The sequence below is a fragment of the Microchirus variegatus genome (assembly GCF_963457635.1).
Source record: "Microchirus variegatus genome assembly, chromosome: 18".
NCBI lineage: Eukaryota > Metazoa > Chordata > Actinopteri > Pleuronectiformes > Soleidae > Microchirus > Microchirus variegatus.
Genome location: NC_139819.1, coordinates 13,755,559 through 13,775,701, shown reverse-complemented (window position 1 = coordinate 13,775,701; position 20,143 = coordinate 13,755,559). Strand labels below are relative to the sequence as shown.

Below are 20,143 nucleotides of genomic sequence, written 5' to 3'. Positions count from 1 at the left end.
TGAACCCACAGAGAATGTAGGTCACAGGTTTGGTTGTTAATCTGAAGCCATTGTGTTCACCTGTGTTCTCCCACAGCTGCACTTCATCAGCCTGATTACCAGGTTATTTATATATGCAGGTCAGATTCAGGGGAGTCTTGATTCTCTTTCCTTGAAAGCTATTCTCTGTTGGTTGTGTTCTGACAATGTGGGTTCTCCTTTGATTCATTTTGGAAACATTTAGAAGTGCTGGGTGACTCTAGAGCAGATAGAACCATCTTTTATTGTATTCATTTCCTCAAATGTGAGCCATGACCTTGATGGTTTTGTTTTCTGGGAAATGAAACACCACACCGAGCTTTAGTTTGAAGTCACAACATCAGTGTTTATGATACTCTGCAGCACTACATTTGTTGGAGTGACACTTCTGTTATTTTATACTTTATATTTACAGTTTTGTCTCTGAACAGACCTAACTTTAATCTGTCAAATATTTCTCATGAATTAAATGAATTTAAATGAATGTTCAGACGAGCGCAACCTTTCACTTACAAAGTAGGAGCTGCAATGACTTTTTGGCAAGTGAAAACCCACATTTTGCTCATTGTATTGGACTTAAATGGGTATTTTAACAGGGAATTTGCAGGCCACCATTTGTCAAATATAACTCTTATGAAGTCAATTCATAAGATTTTAAGGTAGAAACCTTTCAGTCACAAAATACGGTCTACAATCATTCTTGGCAATAGAAAAACCTACATTTCAGGGTGACCTTGTCAGGTATTTCAACAGTTATCAGTGGTCATGATTCCTCTGAGAGAGAATAATAGTCTTTATTGTCACATTCACTTACTTGTTAGGCACATCACTTAAAGCTCATGTTGGGTGTGCAGTATAAGTAGTTAAAACTTATCTCACACTGTCTGTTCACATAAAACCTCAATCTTGATAGATGTTTGCTAAGAAAAGTGTTCAATGTGTCTGAATCACACGTGCACACACTACCTTTTTTAATTCATCGCTTTTATTGTACAAATCTTGTTATGGATTCAGCTCAGAATCAGGATTCTCCTGTTTTAATAAAACTTAATCACAGTGTGACCCTGAACAAAGGGAGGCAAGTTGTATATAATATAAATATACAACACACTTTTATAAAGCAAGTGCAGAGGACATAATATTGGCAAATATTAAGAAAAAAACCTCTCCTTTAAGCCAAAAGTAACTACAGAAATATTAGGAAACCAGCCTGTTTTCCCATTAGTGTCTCGAGAGTTTTTATTAAAGTAAAAACCACCCAATTACCAGATTAGTCTGGTTTGAGACATGATCCATTACAAATATTCATTTTAAAAAAACCAACCATGTCCAGGCACTAATATCTACTAAAAGCAGACTTAATGAATATCTGACACTTTAACCTGAATAAATAAAACTGGACTGGAAGTCTGGACACGTCTTTAGTGTAAATACAATGTTTTATGAAAGACTGAATTGTTTTCAAACATAGAGACTTGAGTTAAAGGTAGTTCCATTCATTCCTATGGCTAATTTCTAATGGACACCACCATCACAGTCAATCAATTAGATCACAGAGAATGACCCTCTCTGCCAAAGAGGAAGAAGCAGAGCTATATGACCTAAACTTTTCCTGTCCACTGCTTCCTTGTATTGTCAGATGTTTCTCCCTCTAGTTAAATTATTCTTAATTGCTTTCCTGCCAATCAAGGCAGTCAGTGGAGGAGAATGTTGCTGTTCAGCAGCATCACAGTGACACTGATGACCATGGATAAAAACCCTCCCAGGCTCATCTTCAGTCCCTGCACCCCTGAACTCTGTCTCATGAAGTACTTTTCAGAGTAAACCATGTAGAGCTCCAAACATTTCCTGGCCTTCATCTGCTCGATCAGTGCGGGATATCCGATCTCCTCAATACTGACTGTGTCATCATCATCATCATCGTCACTGAGAACCTGTGCAGCAGGAGGCTCAGGTCTGGCTTCAGACTCCTGTAGAGGGTGGGGACTTGACGGTGCAGAGGTCAGGTGGTCTCCTGCTGCAGTACTGTGTGTATGTGAGGCTGCAGTAGGTGTGGTAGTTGCGGGAGTAGATGTGATGGTGGTGATAACTTTTAAGGTGGCAGATTTGGGTTTTTCGCCAGACAGAAGGTCTGTTCTCTTCATGCATGAGTCCATGAAGTGGTCATAGGTCTCAGTGGGTTGGCTGTACTTGTAGTCCCTGCTGTAGTCATTGGTATCAGTGGACCTGACACCATATTTCCTGTACATGTAGTGGTTGTAGTGGTACTCCTCCTCTGCACTGTGGAATTGGAAGTGAGGGCGAGGGAACCTTCCTAACCCATAGCTCAGGGCCATTCCTGCCACAGCGCCTCCAGCTGCTGCCATGACTGCACTGCGTCCAAACCCTCTGGATTTATCTTGGGGATAGACGCCCATTGCCTGAACTGAGTGGGAATAGGGAGATCCGCTTCTACCACCGTAGCCTCCATAACCAAAGCTGCCTCCATAATGAGGGCTCAGGATTTTGTTGTGTGGGTTTTGATTGATATATCCACCTGGATAACCTCCCTGGTTTCCATGACCTCTTCCAATTGAGGATCCCTGCACAGGATACCCACGTCTGCCCCCTTGAGGGTTTTGTCCAGGCTGTTTGGGGTTTCCTCCCTCAGACCTGGAGCCCTGCTTATTCTTAGAAGAGTGGCTGTTACCTCGCTTCCATGTAGGAAACTTCTTTGAGTTGAAGCCTTTCCCGAAGCCACCCCCGATTCTCTTAGGCAGTGATGAATGGGTATAAAGCAGAATAAGTGACAGGCACAGCACAGATGGTGAATTAAGTTTCATCTTCACGCTGTGGGGGAGTAACAGAGAGAGAGAGAAAAGGAACATTATGAAATAATTATCATAAAAATCTTTTGTGTCTGTCACAAACAGAGCTATTGTTATTGTAATGTTTATTCTACAGGTAGAAACAACAAATCAAGGGTGTCGAACGTGAGGCCCACGGGCCAGAACCGGCCCACCACGAAGGTCCAATCCGGCCCACAAGATGACTTTTTGTAATCTACTGTTATAAGAACGCTGCAGCCCCTTTAAGAGACGGGAAAGTGTACGTGCAGAGAAAGAGAGCAGCGCTGTGTGTGTGTGTGTGTGTGTGTGTGTGTGTGTGTGTGTGTGTGTGTGTGTGTGTGTGTGTGTGTGTGTGTGTGTGTGTGAAGAGAGTGAAGCCGGCATATGGGCAGTGTTAGCATTAGTCACTATGAAGTGGTGACTAACGGTGACCTAGGAACACGTCTATGTGGGAATAGTCAATCATTTCTAGGTCAAAATGTTTTGAAACAGTGGCCGTTTCTCACCTGAAATAAATATTTTATGTGTCCCGGAACGCAGTTTTAAGATCATTTGAGGCGAGAAATTAGCCATTTAGAGTCTAAACATGTGGTCCGTGTATTAAGATATGACGTATTTATAGTATTTATAGTCAGCTCCGCCTCTGTGGACGCTCGGTCCAATTCAGCATTAGTTCAGTCTGTCCTGAGGACCAATCGCAGCCCTTGCCGTCTCCGTTGTCCCTTGAAGGAGTGACGGACACAAAATATTTCGTGCAGCTGGAGACGACGTAAAGGGGTCTCCGTAACCGACGTAGAGCACTTTATGCAGGAGTATAAATTGGGCTTGAGTTGCGATCCACATGAGTAAATGGTCAACTTAAGCACAACATTTGAGGTTCATTAAATCTAAAACAAAGGGAAAACATTGGGGGGAAGACACTGTTTATGAGTTCAACACACCTGTGCTAAACCAGCAATTAGCAATGGTAGAAAAAAAACACAACCTTAACATATTAAAAAAATCTTTGGTTTTATTTTTGTTTGAATACCAGGCCACTTTTGTGATTTTACTGCCCTCTGAAGTCAAATAGGGAAAACAAACAAGAGTGACACTGGTTTGATGTAAATAACATAACTATAATTCATGTAATGTATACAAATAATAGTCAAGCATGGCTACTTCATGAAGGTAATGAAGACTAGTGATTTAATAATATCCTCCAGTTACAAACAAAGAAACTCATAAACCCATAGTGTAAGCGTGTGATTACACACACACACACACACACACACACACACACCCCTGTGGTCTGTTTCTCTCCTCCTCCAACAATAACCCATAATTACTCAACATGAATCACCACTAACACTGGATTATTAACAGTAAATCACCGTCCTCACCTTCACTCATGACACCTGGGTCGATTTATTCAGATTATCTCCACTCAAACGTCCGTTTTTAGTGTCGACGTGAACCGTTTGGGACAATTTAGGATCGACGTTCACAGACCTGTTGACGTAACGAGGCGCGAGGGATGCGGGGTTGCCGAGAAACAGAAGACGGGGGGGCGGGGCTTCCGTGACACACTTTCGAGCCTCTTCACGCCATCACGCGATGATGGAAAATCACTGCTGGTAGAAGAAGAATCATAGTAGGATTATGATGAGCAAATAATAAGAGATTTAAAAATGTAAAAACACATAATGTTGTACGTTAAAAATTATACATTTCTTGTCCGTTTTCCAATGTGTTGTCTTAATCCGTTTAACGTGTGATTTAGTTCTTCACAATGTTGTCAAAATCAAATATAACAGTAGCACTGGGAGACAAAAGAGCACCTTCAGCCATTTACTGTTTACCTCTAACGCCCCCTGCTGCTCGCTGGTAATATTGTGTAATCTAGTTGCTTTCAGGATCCAGGACAGAGAAAGTAATGCAGATGGCGCCACCTGCTGGTCTATTAAGGCCAATCATGAGACGGTCATGACAGTTAAAGAAGTCAAAATGTGTCTTAGAGGACTACCATGACCTGAACAATGAATATGAAATGCGAGGAACCTTTTGTTCTTGTTGAGGGTTTTTTTTTTTATTATTATTATTATTATTATTTCTGTTAACAGTGTAGTTGTTCCAGTTCAGAGCTCTGACTCAAGTCCCAATGACTTGGACTTTGTTGTGATTTTATTTGGAGCCAAAGTCAATTTAACAAGTGTTGACATTCAGACTTATTCATTGACAAAGCTTCTTTTTATCATTTGTCATAACTATGCATCAGATATTCATAGTTTTCTTCACACCGCATCATAATTAATTTAATTCAAGGCTGGATTCATGTGTGTGGATTCACATGATGGACAAGTGTAGGCGTGTTAAAGGCCAAAAGGATAAAGGTCCAGTGTGTAACATTTTGTAGGGTTTATTGGCAGAGTTGTTATTTACTACAACCACTGATACACGTTTGTTTAAGTGTAAGCTTTAAAATGTTAATTTTCCGAAGCCTTTCTGAAGACATGCTTTACAGAGGCGGCCATCTTGTGCTCCGACAGCAGCCCAAACCCAGAAAAAAAATGCATGTTTTGCATCTGAAGGAGGAACTTACAAAGCAAAGTCTGCGGTTTGACCGTTAGATGTCAGTCATTCGTATGCTGTGCTTTACACAAAACATTAATTTTCCGCGTCGCACTGCTTCATTTGCGTCATTCGTGGTTCACTTAGATCACTGCAAACCGAACCGTGGACTCCTTCACTGATCATTTGCCACGCGTCAGGTGCCCACACTCACACAGTCTGTCCGTCGCCAAGTACGTGATGTCATCCAGAGAATCTCAACACAACACAATGGAGTAAATGATGTGCTGTGTTGTGAACACAGCATCACATACTGGACCTTTAGGTTTATTATTGTATATTTGTGTTTTAAGTTAATAATTCTCCTTTGAAATAGTGACAGGTGTGTCATTCTTCTTTAATGCTGATCTTTTTTATTTTATGATTTTATGATTTGGGGTAATTTTTTGATGATTTCTGAGTGAAAGGTTACGCATTCTGTTGAACACAAACAGTAGCCAAACTAAAACTAACTTCATGGCATGGTCCAGAATAACCACCAGGCTTTAAATAGCACAGACCTTCACTTCATGTTATTCACTCGTTTGTCATTTAAGTTCTTTTTAAGATTTCAAAATGGCTCATAACCGCCAAATACACTATGTTTCTGTAATGATTGTATGTATATATATTATATAAATAAAAAATGTTATTCAAATAAAAACAATAAAAATGCAGGGATTTCAAGGCTTCTATTGAAAACCATCAGCTAAATGAATGATAAAATGTAATTTTTAAAAAGAAAAACAAGGTTTTATCACATACTTTGAACACATTACTGACCTTGTAGCGCCGGTGCGTCGACCACACTGCAGTTTCTTTATTTAGAAAAGTCATGTGGTTTGTTGTGTCATGCACTGACTCTTCTTCTTAAAAAAACAACCTTCAACCTTCTACTCTCACACTTGCTCTTTCAAATTAAGAAAGAAAAAAAAACGTGTATTTGAATCATTAAAGCTAAAGGACAACAAACAGCATGTACACCAGGAAATGAAAGTTTGAATTCTTAACATATTGCACAAGCATACACACAAAAGTGTGACACCTCTTCAGGAAGATGATGATCATGATCATCTGTAACGTCATTACTACTCAAAGCTAGTTACAGGTGTGTGTAATTCAGCTTTACTCATAAGAGTCAAATATACTTGTTTATTCTTTATATGGGGTTCATTATAATTATAATTATTATTATTATACAGAAGATTATCTTTAATTCCAGTTTCAAATATCTACAGCGTCATTATGACTAGTCATAATTCAAGTCCAGGATATCTTTAATTATCCTCAATTAAATATATTTACATTGTACTTTTTACATTTTGTACATGTTGTACTTGACTTTGTACAAGCTGTCCTGCTCTTCAACGGCTAACCCCACCCCACGATTACACACGCCTCAACACATTCCCATTTTTTCCTCAACATGCACTTAACTGCTCTGGTTAGCTATTTATTGTTATTTAAGATTATAAGGCACAGATAACATACATGTACAGTTCATGTAAATATTCTACTCTGGTTGCACCTTACACAAATATACTGTTTTGTGATTGTTTTTTTGTTTTTTTAAATGTTCAACTTACATAACTGTACATGTGTACCTGCTTCACTGTGTCTTTTAAACTGGGGACAAGTAAAGTTTAATTGAAATTGAAAGATATCTTGGATTAAGTTTCGGTAAGTCGGAATAAAGTTCAGTAACAGATATCCAAAAACTGAATTGTAGATTAATGAGAAAAGTAGTGAAAAGTGAATAACATTTATCTGTAACTGTAGTAACATCCTCTTAAAGTTTTGAACTGATCTATCAGTGTCGGTGTAGTCACCAATATAGAGTCAAACACTAACATTAGCAGCTACATTACAGCCAATATCTAGAAAACCTGCAGCAGAGAATGCAAATTGATGGGCGTGCATGTCCCCTTCTGTTATGTGAATACTGTGAGTCAGGTACAATTAAATCACATCAAATGAAAGGAGAGAGCAACATTACAAAAGTGAACGCTCAGACAATGTAGAAAGCAAAACCACGTGAAACCTTTGTCGTTTATTCAATAACTTGAGGAAGCTTGGTTTCCTCATCACTCCACATGGATCAGTACTTATACATGTTTAGTGGGAGTCACATTTTTTTATTTATTCATCAAGTCCGTTTCCATTGCACAGTTACTTAAACACCAACATCTCCACCTCTTCTTCTTCTGTGACATGTGTGATATCTTAAGCATTTTCTGTCAAGTTCGTTTTCATGTGCAAATTAGAAACAACAAAAAAACAAAGACGGATGTCAAACACTGAGGCCGTGGTCAGAGAGGTGAAAGCCAAATGAAACATCCAGCCAGACAGAGCACTTAAAAAGCACCATTTGTGGGATGAAAATTATTATATAAACTGCAAAAAAAAATCATATATCACTTCAAATCCAAAAGGAAATCTGAGGAAAATGTTGTAAATGTGACATCAGATCAAAAATCAGAAACAATAAAGCCACAATACTGCCTCTCTTTTTTTTGTTGTTGTAAATATTAATATTTTCTTAATTTCCATTTGGACTTGGGTATAAATTTGGATGAAATGGGAGGGTCAAGGTGCATCTTTTAAACACAAGCTGAATAACCAAAGTGCAAAAAGATACAGTGGAAAAAATCTGTTAAGGAAGAAGGCAAACATGAACTCTTTAACTCAACTTAGAAATCTTCGTTATGAATTATTTATGTGCTTTAAAAAAATATTCTCATTTACGGTGTCCACCACTGGCAGGTACCTATGGAAAAATAGTAGAGAGGAAATGGTGGAGACATTAAGTTTCTCCATCTATGACAAATGTACGAAGGGAGATGAGTGGGTACAAAAAAACTGTATGTGTACTGTACACAGTTATTGTTATCACCACATCTATGTTGTATACCTTCCAATAACAACTTTTTTTTTATTTTTTATTTATTATGAGCGCTTATTAAAGTAAGGAATTAGGGCGACTTAGTCATCATGCTACATATTTACCTGTTTTAGTGCCACAATACTAAAAAATAACATCAATCTCATCCGTGGCTTCAGAGTTAAAGCTTATCCTCCACATTAGTAGCACAGTATATCGTCATAGATATTATACTTTTCTCTTTCAAAGAGGTCTTTGCGTCATAGTGTTAAAAACACAATCCATACACTGTACAAATATAAGCATATGTATGTATAAAATAAATGGTTTTTTTTTTAAACAAATATTCTCGTCAGTGATTTAACAGTGGGAGCAGACAGCATTTTACATATGGGGTAAAAAGGAGTGACCACTCTCTTAATCACATCAGTCTTCATTTGCCAGTTTAAGCAGCAGGAAACAACACTACATTACTGTGTTGACAGACGGGGTCGGTCTACATCTGCTGGTCCACCCACCGACTAAATGACATAATGACATTTCCACTGAACCTTATGCTTTTTATTAAACTGCAGGCTGAGAACGTGCGGCCTCTTGGTGTCTGGGTAAGACCGCAACTAAATATTCAGCCAAAAACTGGACAACGTCTTTTTCTACTTGAACTTAATAATAACAAAATAAAACTGAAAAGAGAGAACCCTTCAAGTAAATTCGTTTGAAGGCCTTTGCATAACAAACTGTACAAAGCTGCTGCTGTGAGTTTGAGGCAGGGATGAAACTATACAAGATATTTACAAATTTACAGGAGGAGGAGACACCACTGAAAGAGATGACTGACCAGGAGCAGCCTTGGGCAGTTTGTGAATTACTTCTCAGACAGTCAGTCGAAACACATCATCACAGCAGCAGACAGTGGGTCCAGTGACACTTCAGGCTGGTTCGTCCAGCTCTAATGGAGAGTTACAACAAACGGAGTGCACAAAAGTGAACGCAAAGGGTGAAAGGTTGGATGAAGCTGCTGCCAAGACAGAGCTTTCTTGGGTGTTAACAGAGGGATGAGAAGCCAACTGGACTCCTGGATGAGTTGTATGAGCTGCTATTTGCAGAATCCCTGAAACACCAGTTCCTCTCCCTCTAGTCCAAAGAGGGGAGAAGGTGTTATACAGGTAGGTATTTAAATAGGACAGGAGTCCATCACCGCTGCAGTCCAGATGTTGCTGCTTCTCTTCATACACCATTGGCACTCATCTTGCTCTTCTGGGACACTTCTGTTGCCGCTTTAGCCTGTGAAACAAAGAGCGTAGTTTAATATCTAGTAGTATTTCCCACTGATTATGTGATTTTTGAGTGGTTGTGGGGTAAAAAAGCCAAGAATCCTTGTGCATGACTGAATTAATCTTGAGGTTATTAATCCTCTACCTCATAGTTTATTTTTCCATTACGGTCTATATCCATAGCAAAATTGAATGAAGAACACCCAGTAAAGTGTGGCTACTCGAGTCAACAGACCAAGGTCTACAGCTTCAGGTGGAGACGGATATTAGCTACAGGCCAGTTGTACATAAGCGCCAATATATGAAGTCAAGGAAGCCTACAGAATCAGAGGGGGAGAGTTAATTATCACATGGTCTGGTAGCAGACTTCTCACTTAGGGTAGCTTTAGTTATACACGTGCACCCATGCCCAATGGCAAACCTAGTAAATCTGGTAAGACCTGATAAATCTGGGGGAGCAGACAAAACACTAAGTACTTTTTGGTCATCTTACTTGCTACCATTTTAGTTAAAAAAATTAAACCCTTATATAAAGAGATTTTGATTTTTAAAGGGGGACTTTAAAAATCAATGAATAGACCACAGTTACATGACAGACTATGAGAAACAGAAAACAAGCGTGTGCTGCTTTTCTAAAGACCAATATCAAACAAGCTTTGGTGTCTTGTTAAATGGCCAGTTATTAAACAGACTCAGTTGGAAGCCTGTGTGACAGTGACAGGTCTATATTTATCAGCTATTTTTAAACCTCACACAGCAACTTGCTGTTCATTAGTTCTTATCTGCCCTCAGTTTTCTGTATCAGTTTTTCTCAGTTCAATATATTTCCTTCCTTTCTCTAAACCAGTCTCTATTATTTGTACTCACTGTACTTTAAATCCAACAGTAACTGCTGTGTCCAATTGTACAGTATGTATTGTGGATTAGCTCGCCATGTGATGATGATCAAAGAATGGAAGGACTAACTGGATTCTTTCTCATGGCTGAACACCAGATTTGAACAGTGTAGGGCAGCATTACACCTCTTAGGGTACTTTGTACAGAAATTATTATTAGGACTGGTTTTCGTGGTTGCTACTGGTCTGGGCAACAGTGGGTGCTTACCTGCAGGACTTCAGCGGGTGTAAGAGGTTTGTCGGAGATCATAGGGGCCTTGTCTCCTAACTCCTCCACCTATAACAAAAGAGTAAAAGTCAACACGGCTCTGCAGGATTTTATGGTTTTTTTCAACAACCACTCCCTCAACTTTTTTCCGTAGTGTATAATTAAGCATGAAAACCATGTCTTCACTGACAATCGACTGACAAACCCGTTTTCCAAAGTTGTTTTTATTGAACATCGTCATTGCCTTTTCTCGGTTTGTGTATTTAGTTGCATCTTCATCTTTGATCATTTAAGAATATGAAAACATCCAAAGACTCGACTGGAATAAAAACCCGTTGTGCAGCCTTTGTGCTCTGATAACATGGCTACTCTGTTCTATTCTTAAATGCAGTGACTGCACTTTCCTCTGAATCATCAAAACAGTTTCTCATGTCATGCTGTGTGTTTTAGGGAGAACACTGACCGAACTGTCTTTGATGATGAGAGCAGGATCTGTCAACATGTCTGTCGTGACCGAGGCTGTGCTTGCTTCTGTTTTATCCATTGGGGGAGGAGCAGTTTTCTGTAAAAAGAAAACAACAAACATCAGCAACCGACAAAAGACTAAATGCTCTGGTTTATTTATTCTCTGTAGCTGTATTTGGTTAAGTCTCCCACTGCTCAAACTAGTGGTGCTCATGTGACTTTGACTGTGCAGGATAATCCTGTATCATGTGCACATGTTAGCACTCGAGACATTGTGGTCCAATATTTTGAGAATACAATGATAAAACTGATCCTAAACTGAAGTTTTAAAATGTTTTCTACAGCAATTTAACATGGAATTGAATGGAATGAAATTAGCATGTTCATAGATTCTGGGTTTTAATGAGAGGTTTAAATGTAATTTAAGTATTTTAACTAACATGTAAACTGCTGTAATAACTGACTTGGTTTACTTGTTGAATGATTCCCATGTTTGCTTATTGTCTTAATCAAATATGACTGTAAATAAAATGAGCCTTTTCAACTTTTTTTCCCCTTCTGTTCTTCTGTTCATTACCAAAGCTAGCCATCCTTTAAACATAGTTATGAAACAGCTTTTAGTAAGGAGTGCAAAGAATGAACATCATAATTACCAGTGACCTGTGTACCAGCTATTTCACTGCTGGAATGTTAAGCTTTTCTAATACAGTACATAAGGGAAGTGTGGAGGTGTGGATTGTAAGAGATCAAACCTCTAGTTTCGGAACAGGCGGGATGGCTGGGGGTTTTGGTTTAAGGTCAGTCAGATACATGGCTCTGGAGAGCAGCAGCAAGGATGGAGGAACATTCTCCTTCAGGTGCAGGTCCAACCACTGATGAAGCAGAAGAACATTTGTTCAAAAGGTCAGCAAAGCACAACAAATTAACTGTTCAGGGTAAAGGGTTCAACTGTAAAGGGGCAGAAATTTTCAAAGTTACTCACCTGTTGCAGCTGCTGATGTAGCTGATCAGTGGTAATACCCAGAGATCTCATCCCACGGCTACGACATGCCGCCTGTAATTCTGACACACTCATCGCTGCCACGCCTTCTGCTGCAATCATCTGTGAGGACATGAAGAGGGAGAAGGTCAACTATATGCAAGAAATGTATTCATTTTTCATTGTTTTCCATGCAAATGTGGCACAAGTGTGAAATTACATGATAGCTACATTTTTTTACAGAGTTTCTTGAAAAACAACCAGGTCCCAGTCCTTCATCTCACCTCATCATCTGATTTGATGGTCCTGAGCTGCATCATTAGCTGAAAACGCAGCAAGTTGTTGGTGCCGATGGGTTGCAGCTCCAGCAGTTTGCACAGAGCCACCAGTTGGGGGCGCTCCAGGTTCTCTAGTGTGAGTTCGTCTTCAAACAGCTTTGAAAACCGCACAATGTCCTTTGTGGTGGGCTGCTCGCCTGTGCCCCGGACCTGCCAATTATACACAGATATCACTGAAAACACAATCAACACTGGATGCCGTGTTTGGATGAGCTGCCTTTGACTCATTTGTGGTCATACAAGGTGTTAAGAATTGTGCTGTAGTATACCTTTTGAACATATGTAGAGAAGCGCTGTGTTTCATCCTCTGTTTGAGCTTTAGCCTTGTTTCTTCTCGCCATCTCTGCGATGGTCTCTTGGAGAAACTTGGCAAGCTCCAGCTTTGCAGCAAGACCCTTTCTTTGCTTCTCCTCCTGCACGAGAAGATAGGAGACACTGGTTCGTTAAAAAAAAAAGTACTGCATTTCAAATACATAATCATTATTTAATATCTCATAACATCTATCAAGAAGACAGAAATTAATATTTTGACTTTGATTGGCTTTAGGTCAAAGGTTGAGAGGCCAGACATTTCTGATGTCCATGGCAGCATTTCTGTGAATCACTCAACCATGCTCTAGTACATCCAGCAAAGAACCAATTTAACACAAAACGTAGTGCTTTTCCCATCTAAAGGAGATCCAACATTACAAAGAGAAATGTTATATTATTGACTTATTACAACTACAGAAACAGGCCAATGAAAAAAGTTAAGTAAATAAAATATTAGGTCTAGTTTAAACATTTTGCAGGTTTGGAGACAATTCTGTCACAGGTCCATGAGTAAATTACCCAGATTAGATTAATGTCAGCTGCTTGAACGGCCAAAGGTTCTTAGTAAAACTGACACAAGTTACATAATCAAAATGAACCCTGTCACGGGTCATTCAGGAGGCAGGGTTTGTGTGCGTCTGTGTGCATATGTTCACATGCCTTTTTGGACTCCGTCTCAAAGGTGGAGGGTAACATCTCTGGGAAGAGTTTGAGGAAAACGGGCAGAAGGAACTCCATGAAAGGAACAATGATAAACACAATGAAGGGCACCAGACGGAAGAGGTCAGCACAGGTCCTCAATAGCTGTAAAAACAGAAAGTGAGTGGTTATGTAACAAATGCAATTACCAGAAAATAAACAATTAATGAAATATATATATAGGATAATCAAAATTACATGTTTGAGTCCAGGATCACATTAAATAAAAGATATAGTAATAATTTAACAAAACGTGGTAACATGAGCAGGTAGATTCATGACATAAGCAATCAGTCAATGACTCTCAATGTCCAAGTTAGTAAGATCCATTTACCCTAGCACTGAAACCCAGTCAGTACTCGTCAAAAATAACCCTAATATAAATGTACATTGGCATGTGTGCACAGCTTGAATCTTCGAGACTGCCTGCATAATCACACTGAAACATGTATACATCAATCAGTCAGTGATTGACACATACAGTAAGAGAATGATATCATCAATCTACCAGAGACTTTTCTAACTGAGGCAACAAAAACATTATAACTTATTAGATAATTTGAGGCAAAGGTGCATGGTAAAGAGCATCTCATCATTAAGAACTTTGTTTCCTAAGCAAAACCACCCTGAGTTGATCTGATGAAATTACCGTTTTCCTTTCCGTGATTTGAAAAAGTGGCGTTTAGAAGATAGAAACTCGGCGTTGCAAAATGTTTGCAACACTTGCACAATAAAATACTTGACTGAAAGAAAGTAAACTTATTTGAAAACACTGGCAGATCACAGGTATGGATCAGAATCTGATGTTGTCATTATAAAGAGATAATAACCAACTAATAATATATGTGTTCACTGCCGGAGCCTCAGCTCTATCTTATTTGAGATGACAGAAACTTGTCTGCTCTTGCTCACTTTTGGAATATTAAGTATTTATTCTTCAGTGACATTTGTAAGTGTGATGCATTCACGAAAAACCTTTGATGATTAGTCTGCGACTGCAGCTGCTCAGGGTTGACTGTTGTGTGTACGATCACGTACACAGTTCATCCCATTCGTAACAGAGCCCAGATGACAGGTACACAGAGGATGCTGGTGTTGAGCTCATTTTATTCCACCTGCCTACTGAGAACTGCGGGCTATATGCTGAATGTGCAGTCACTGGTTTTATAACGAGGTGGGTTCTATATGGCAGCTGGATCAAAAGCAAATAAATTATAAGCTATGATCCAATAAAAACCCTATTTCCCTCTTTTGTCTATTTTCATATTATCTCAATCTTTTTTTCTATGTCAACAGTAAGTTGTTATAGAAAATGTAACCTCTTATGTCAAAACAAAAAATGCAGACCAGTTGGATTTGTCCAAGAGCACATCATACGGCAAAGAATCATGAGGATGTAATGACTTTATAGCTGATTTAATTCCGTTAACCTGTAAAATCAGAAAACTGAACATACAACATTAAATGCATCTTACCCGTCTCCTCTCCCGGCGTGTAAGAAGCTGTCCATGTAAAAGCCTCCACACCATCCTCCCTGCAGTGTTAATGTCAATTCCAAGTAATCGGAAGCCATTATAATAATGTTTCAACTCGTCCACAATCCTCTGATACACAGTCTTTTTCACTACTGTCCTCTCCTGCACTGGAGGAACAGTGGCTGCTGTGGTGGTGGTGGTGGTGGTAGATGCTGGTGGGGAAGCTGATGGAGGTTGAGAGGTTTTAGCTGCTGAAGAAGCATCCTGTGCAGCAGATAGTGAGGACTTTGTGTCTTCTTGCTTTATGTCCTGGAGCCAGACACCTGAACTGTGTAGAGAGCGGGCGAGCAGGGCAGAGTTGTGGCCACGGCTGAGGGCATGGCCTCTGTAACAGTGGGGGTGGGCATGGCGGCAGTGTCTGAGTGGGGAAGAGGACAAGACGTGGCGGGGAGGGTCGATGTGGAGATAGGCTTTGGAAGACAGAGAGGAACAGCTGTGCCTTTTAGACAACAAATATGATCCCCTGTTGGCAGAGGTAGGAAAAATTGGTTAATAAGTACAACATATTCTGCAGGAGAAGAAGACATACAATTCTGATAATTATTTCAGTTTTAGAAACATGTTAAAAGCTTTTTATGTGCTTCACATCATCATAAGGTCATTTCTTTGATTTAAATAAATCACAAATATACTCCACTTACATCCTTTTCAATTACTCTGTTTTTATTTTTAGCTGTTTTAGCTCCAAGTTCTGATCTATTGTTCTGATCTATTGTTCTGACAAAACAAAATCTTGTAAGAAATGAGGGAATTGAGAAACACTGAAAATGTTCCCTGCAGAGTCTAAAACAAAAGAGACACCTCTCCCCCAACACAGGAAATACTGGTCTGGAACTGGGAGCATGTTAATTACAGTGTGTTTACGTTTTTCTTGCCGTTCTTCATGCATGCCACTGCAACTTACCTTGATCTTGTGACTGCAACGATCACCTGCTGACCAAAGACCGCCATTGAAGGGGACGACTACGGTATTCTGTTTAAGCACATGTAGGGACAGAGAGTCAGAGAGGAGGGGGTGTGACAGGTGTCCAATTACACCTCACTCACACGGTTGTATACCGGCTAACTGGAAAAATACAGACCACGTAACACTGGTCTGCAAGCTGTGATCTGACCGTTAAATTAAATAATATTAAACAACACCAACACAACAGATCAAATGAACAAGTCTAACCAGCGGATAATCCGCCTTTTTTCCCCCCAACTTTGTCAATTTTCACAAAACTCAGGTTTGAGGTAAGAGCCTAACAGTTTGAGATCAGCTAACAAACTAACTTCAGAGTGGCACCGAATACAGAGTGGTTACTGGTTTATATTACCAACGTCATCGGGTTCGTGAGTTATTATTATGTAACGCCACGCTGCATTCTGCACTTCTAACATATCAGATACTTATATCCAATCCGCTTGTCGCCTTTATATCCCACAAACGACTGTTGTTAAATGGTCATAACAAATGTACACCGTCATGCATGTGACTCGGTGGGAAATACGTGACATTTCGGTTATTTTCCAGTTAAGGCGTATCGTTAAGTAACAGCCAGAACAAATGTAACGGCCGAAAACTGTAGAAAGACTACTTACCTAACAAAACACGAAAATAAAAACGCTGAGCGTCACCTGTATGCAAGTAAACACCGCACCACTCGCCTTGACTAGCATGTTTGTTAGCCCGTTAGCTTAGCATATTTCCATTGAAATGGAGGCACAGACTCACCTCTGGCGTCACGACTGAGCTATGGCTGCCGCTGCTGGCTGAGTGGCGTGATGTGATGCTTCTCGGTGACACGTGAATACTGTAATCCATCCACAACAACCGGGCGACAAAAACGGGAGAGACGAAGGTAACAAGCGATGATAAACCCCATCTACTGTAGTCTCTTCGTTTTGTGTCGTTCCTGCGTAATAGGTTACCGATCCTATGTCCGCTGTTCGTTCCCTGAACTCTGTTGCGACTTGAGAGTGCAGCGTGAGCAGCTGTGCTGGAAGGACAAGGAGCGCATGCGCACAAGTTTTACAGTACAGTACGCACAGACCCGCCCATCGCTCGGTATAAGTGGGCGTACATCATGGCGTTGGTACTTTTCCAAGTGCTGGTACTTTGCTTGTGTGTGTGTGTGTGTGTGTGTGTGTGTGTGTGTGTGTGTGTGTGTGTGTGTGTGTGTGTGTGTGTGTGTGTGTGTGTGTGTGTGTGTGTGTGTGTGTGTCACTATGAAAATTGTGGTTTCCTTGATAAAATCCGGTTTCAATGTGTGTCTCTTTTTATTTTCAATTGAATAGCTTTTTTTCAACTGTGGCTAAAATAAACAGCCCTAAGCATGTATTATATAAAATATATTAAAGTGAAATGGAAAAACATGGTAATAGTATCTGAACTGCACAATATCAGCAGACATTAGTAAGAGATGGAAATGGAGGTGCCTGATTAAAATGTTTTTTTTTTAAATCATAAATTAACAGTATCAGCAGTTAACTGAAATGCATTTTCAGTCATTACAATTTATTTTACACATACATAATATTTGCTATTATGTATGTGCCAGTGTTTGAGCCAACCTCAGTCATGATTTCACATAAACAGTGTTGCATTTTATGTCTTTTCAGACAAGACCTCATATTGATTTTGCCAGTGCATAATTTCACAGATCAACAGTTCAATAACAACATCATACACAGCTGTGTGTAAGTCCAATAAATATACATTGAACAACCTTGACTGTCTGTCCCTCCTGCCTGCTTTTTACGTCTATGCGCTGATGTATTTAAATAAAAGTAGCATATTCACAGCATTAGATATAGGAAATATAGGTGAAACAAACAAAAAAACATTTGAGTGAAAACATTAAGGTATTAATTCACTTAGCAGCATCCACCACATTACTGAGAACAAAGTAACAATTGGCCAATTATTTTTTAAAAATGCATAAATTAGCACAATTAATCTGTGTTTCAAATTACTATTAGTAGTAGTAGTAGCAGTACGACATGCACAGACCCCACGTGCACAAACTCCTGCTCTTTGGGTCTCTGATCAAGCAACAGCCTATTTTTTAATTATATTTTTAATAATTTAGATTTCCTTTTTTTGGTCTATAGTATCACTTCTCAAATAAAAGTGTATGTATAATGATGTCCGTATAAAAATGCATTTCACACTACAGTGTGTAACTGCTATTGCCAAAATGCTGCTAGCATTGCGACCCAAACTAGTGACTAGTAAAGCAGTTTTTATATTAATCAGAGGGGTTCTAACCCCCCTCAGACCCCCCTGTATTTCTCACAGTGGTTGTGATCGTCATCTTTCAGCAGTGATGTCATTAAATACACCAAACTCCTCAGAAATTTCCTTGTAAAATATTGGAGACTTTTTAACTGATTTACAGTTCAGGATTGTTCAGTTTGATTCTGTGTCGGATGTCGTTCTCAGCTTACTTGAAACCTTGCCAGAGCAGATACTAAAAAAGCACCATGTACCATGTACTATCCCGAATGGAAAAGCAAAAAAAAAAACCATTCAGGCTATGCCGAGCTGAGTCGTGCTTAGAACTGTGTAGTGGAAAATCACCATTATTAACACAAACATAACACTATAAATTGCATTCATTAAAATGTTATTATTTACACCAAACCAGTGTCACTCTTGGTTTTTTCACCTAAGAGGGCAAAGTGGCCTGGTATTCATTTGCATTTTCGTTTTCAGTGAAGTACTCAGTGTGATGATACTGAAATTGAATGACTTTGGTAGAACAGTAGAACAGAACTTCAGCTCAACACAATCTTGATATCTTAATATATTTCTTTAATATGTTAAAATGTTCTCCAGAAACCACTGGGGCCCCCTGGTGATCAGGGGTGGCAGTGGTAATAATGGAACAATAGTTAATGAATTGTGTTCACAGCTTGTATTCATTATGGCTGAATTAAAAATCCTCTTTGTGGCTGGTGCTGGGTTTTACCCTCCTCCATCACCACATTCATTTCCTTCTTTCTTTTTAGAGTGGGCGTGTCTCTCTCTCTCTCTCTTTCTCAACAAAAAAACAAAAACAAAATCAAAATCAAAATCAAAATCAAAATCAAAATCAAATCAAATCTGGCTCTAACATTTGACCCCCACTGTTTCTATACCCCACAGCCCTCGTTACTAGTACACTGATATCTGACGTGAACTATTTCTCTTTTCCTTCAGCCCAGTCCAGTCTGGATCTGTGAGATTTGGCGCTGACTGAGCTGCAGAGGCCCAGAGACCAGGAGGCTTTCATTAACAGGAACAGACTATGGTTATTGATATTATTAGATGGTGCACGCAGAGAGGAGGCTGGGAAATGGACATAATCTACACAGAATGTGCTTTAAGCAGGTTTCTCTTCACCAAAATGCCCAGCAGAATAGTCTATCTACACTGAGGAAGAGCCAAGCTTTGGGATTGGGCAGCGACCAGATAGCGTAACACCCCCTCCTTCTCTCTGTGTTCGAGAATTGCGTTAAACCGACAAGGAAAGGCCTGCGCTTTATCACTATTACAGGATTGTTTTTTTTTTTGTTTTTCCGATTTTTATTCCCCCCACAGATTAAACGAGGAAAGGTTGCTGGCTGGTGTATGTGTTTAGAATGGGACACGCTGAAGGTACTGACATTTTTTCTGTTAAAAATTTCCCTGCATCTCTCGACTCGGCATCAATATCTGTGTGCTGCTCCTTCGCTCCCCCTCTCTCCCTGCTCTTCTTTAGCGATAAGCGTGTTTGCCTCGGCTGCTGTCGATACATGTTGTCGCCTCTTCCCATCCTCTCTGGTCGTGTTTGGTCGCTTGTTTTCAGGCACATTTTCTCCCCGTAGCCGCCAGTGATGGATGTATAATCATCACGCCAGGCGATTTGATTTAAAGGGGCAAAGGCAGCCATATTGGCAAATGAACGTTAGCCTAGCCAGCATTAGCTTCCCCCCTCCTTTCATCTCGTTCCATGTGCACAAAAAAACAGCACAAATTGAGCAACAATGAGTGCAGGCGGCTGTGCACTCGCGCCAAAAGACACGAATTCTTGTCATATTTGCGCGTTTGTTGTCCAAAGGTTAGAAACGATTCACCTCTTTTCAACACAGTCCCCCCCCTTTTTTTGATGTCAG

At 39.8% G+C, this 20,143-nt stretch overlaps 2 protein-coding genes across 4 annotated transcripts; both read right to left on the bottom strand.

Annotated features, from left to right (window-relative positions):
* Positions 1–804: 804 nt before the first annotated feature.
* LOC310940448 (uncharacterized protein) lies at positions 805–6,283 on the bottom strand. 3 transcript variants are annotated; one of them, XM_083905425.1, is made up of 3 exons: positions 6,219–6,260; positions 4,338–4,459; positions 805–2,847 (listed from the first exon to the last, which is right to left on the bottom strand). In XM_083905425.1, exon 3 carries the CDS (start codon positions 2,838–2,840, stop codon positions 1,713–1,715), a length of 1,128 nt encoding a protein of 375 aa, XP_083761551.1. In that variant the 5' UTR covers positions 2,841–2,847; positions 4,338–4,459; positions 6,219–6,260; the 3' UTR covers positions 805–1,712. The 3 variants fall into 3 exon arrangements, with proteins under 3 accessions (XP_083761551.1, XP_083761550.1, XP_083761549.1); XM_083905424.1 differs by having other exon boundaries at positions 807–2,847; positions 4,229–4,456; positions 6,219–6,283; XM_083905423.1 differs by having other exon boundaries at positions 807–2,847; positions 4,229–4,459.
* Positions 6,284–7,523: 1,240 nt separating this feature from the next.
* Positions 7,524–16,956, bottom strand: letm2 (leucine zipper-EF-hand containing transmembrane protein 2). The gene is made up of 11 exons (XM_083904844.1): positions 16,740–16,956; positions 15,927–15,995; positions 14,963–15,485; positions 13,449–13,592; positions 12,746–12,889; positions 12,423–12,626; positions 12,142–12,261; positions 11,912–12,031; positions 11,158–11,256; positions 10,695–10,763; positions 7,524–9,600 (listed from the first exon to the last, which is right to left on the bottom strand). The coding sequence occupies exons 2-11, from the start codon at positions 15,971–15,973 to the stop codon at positions 9,544–9,546; spliced, it is 1,527 nt and encodes a 508-aa protein (XP_083760970.1). The 5' UTR covers positions 15,974–15,995; positions 16,740–16,956; the 3' UTR covers positions 7,524–9,543.
* Between the last annotated feature and the right edge of the window lie 3,187 nt (positions 16,957–20,143).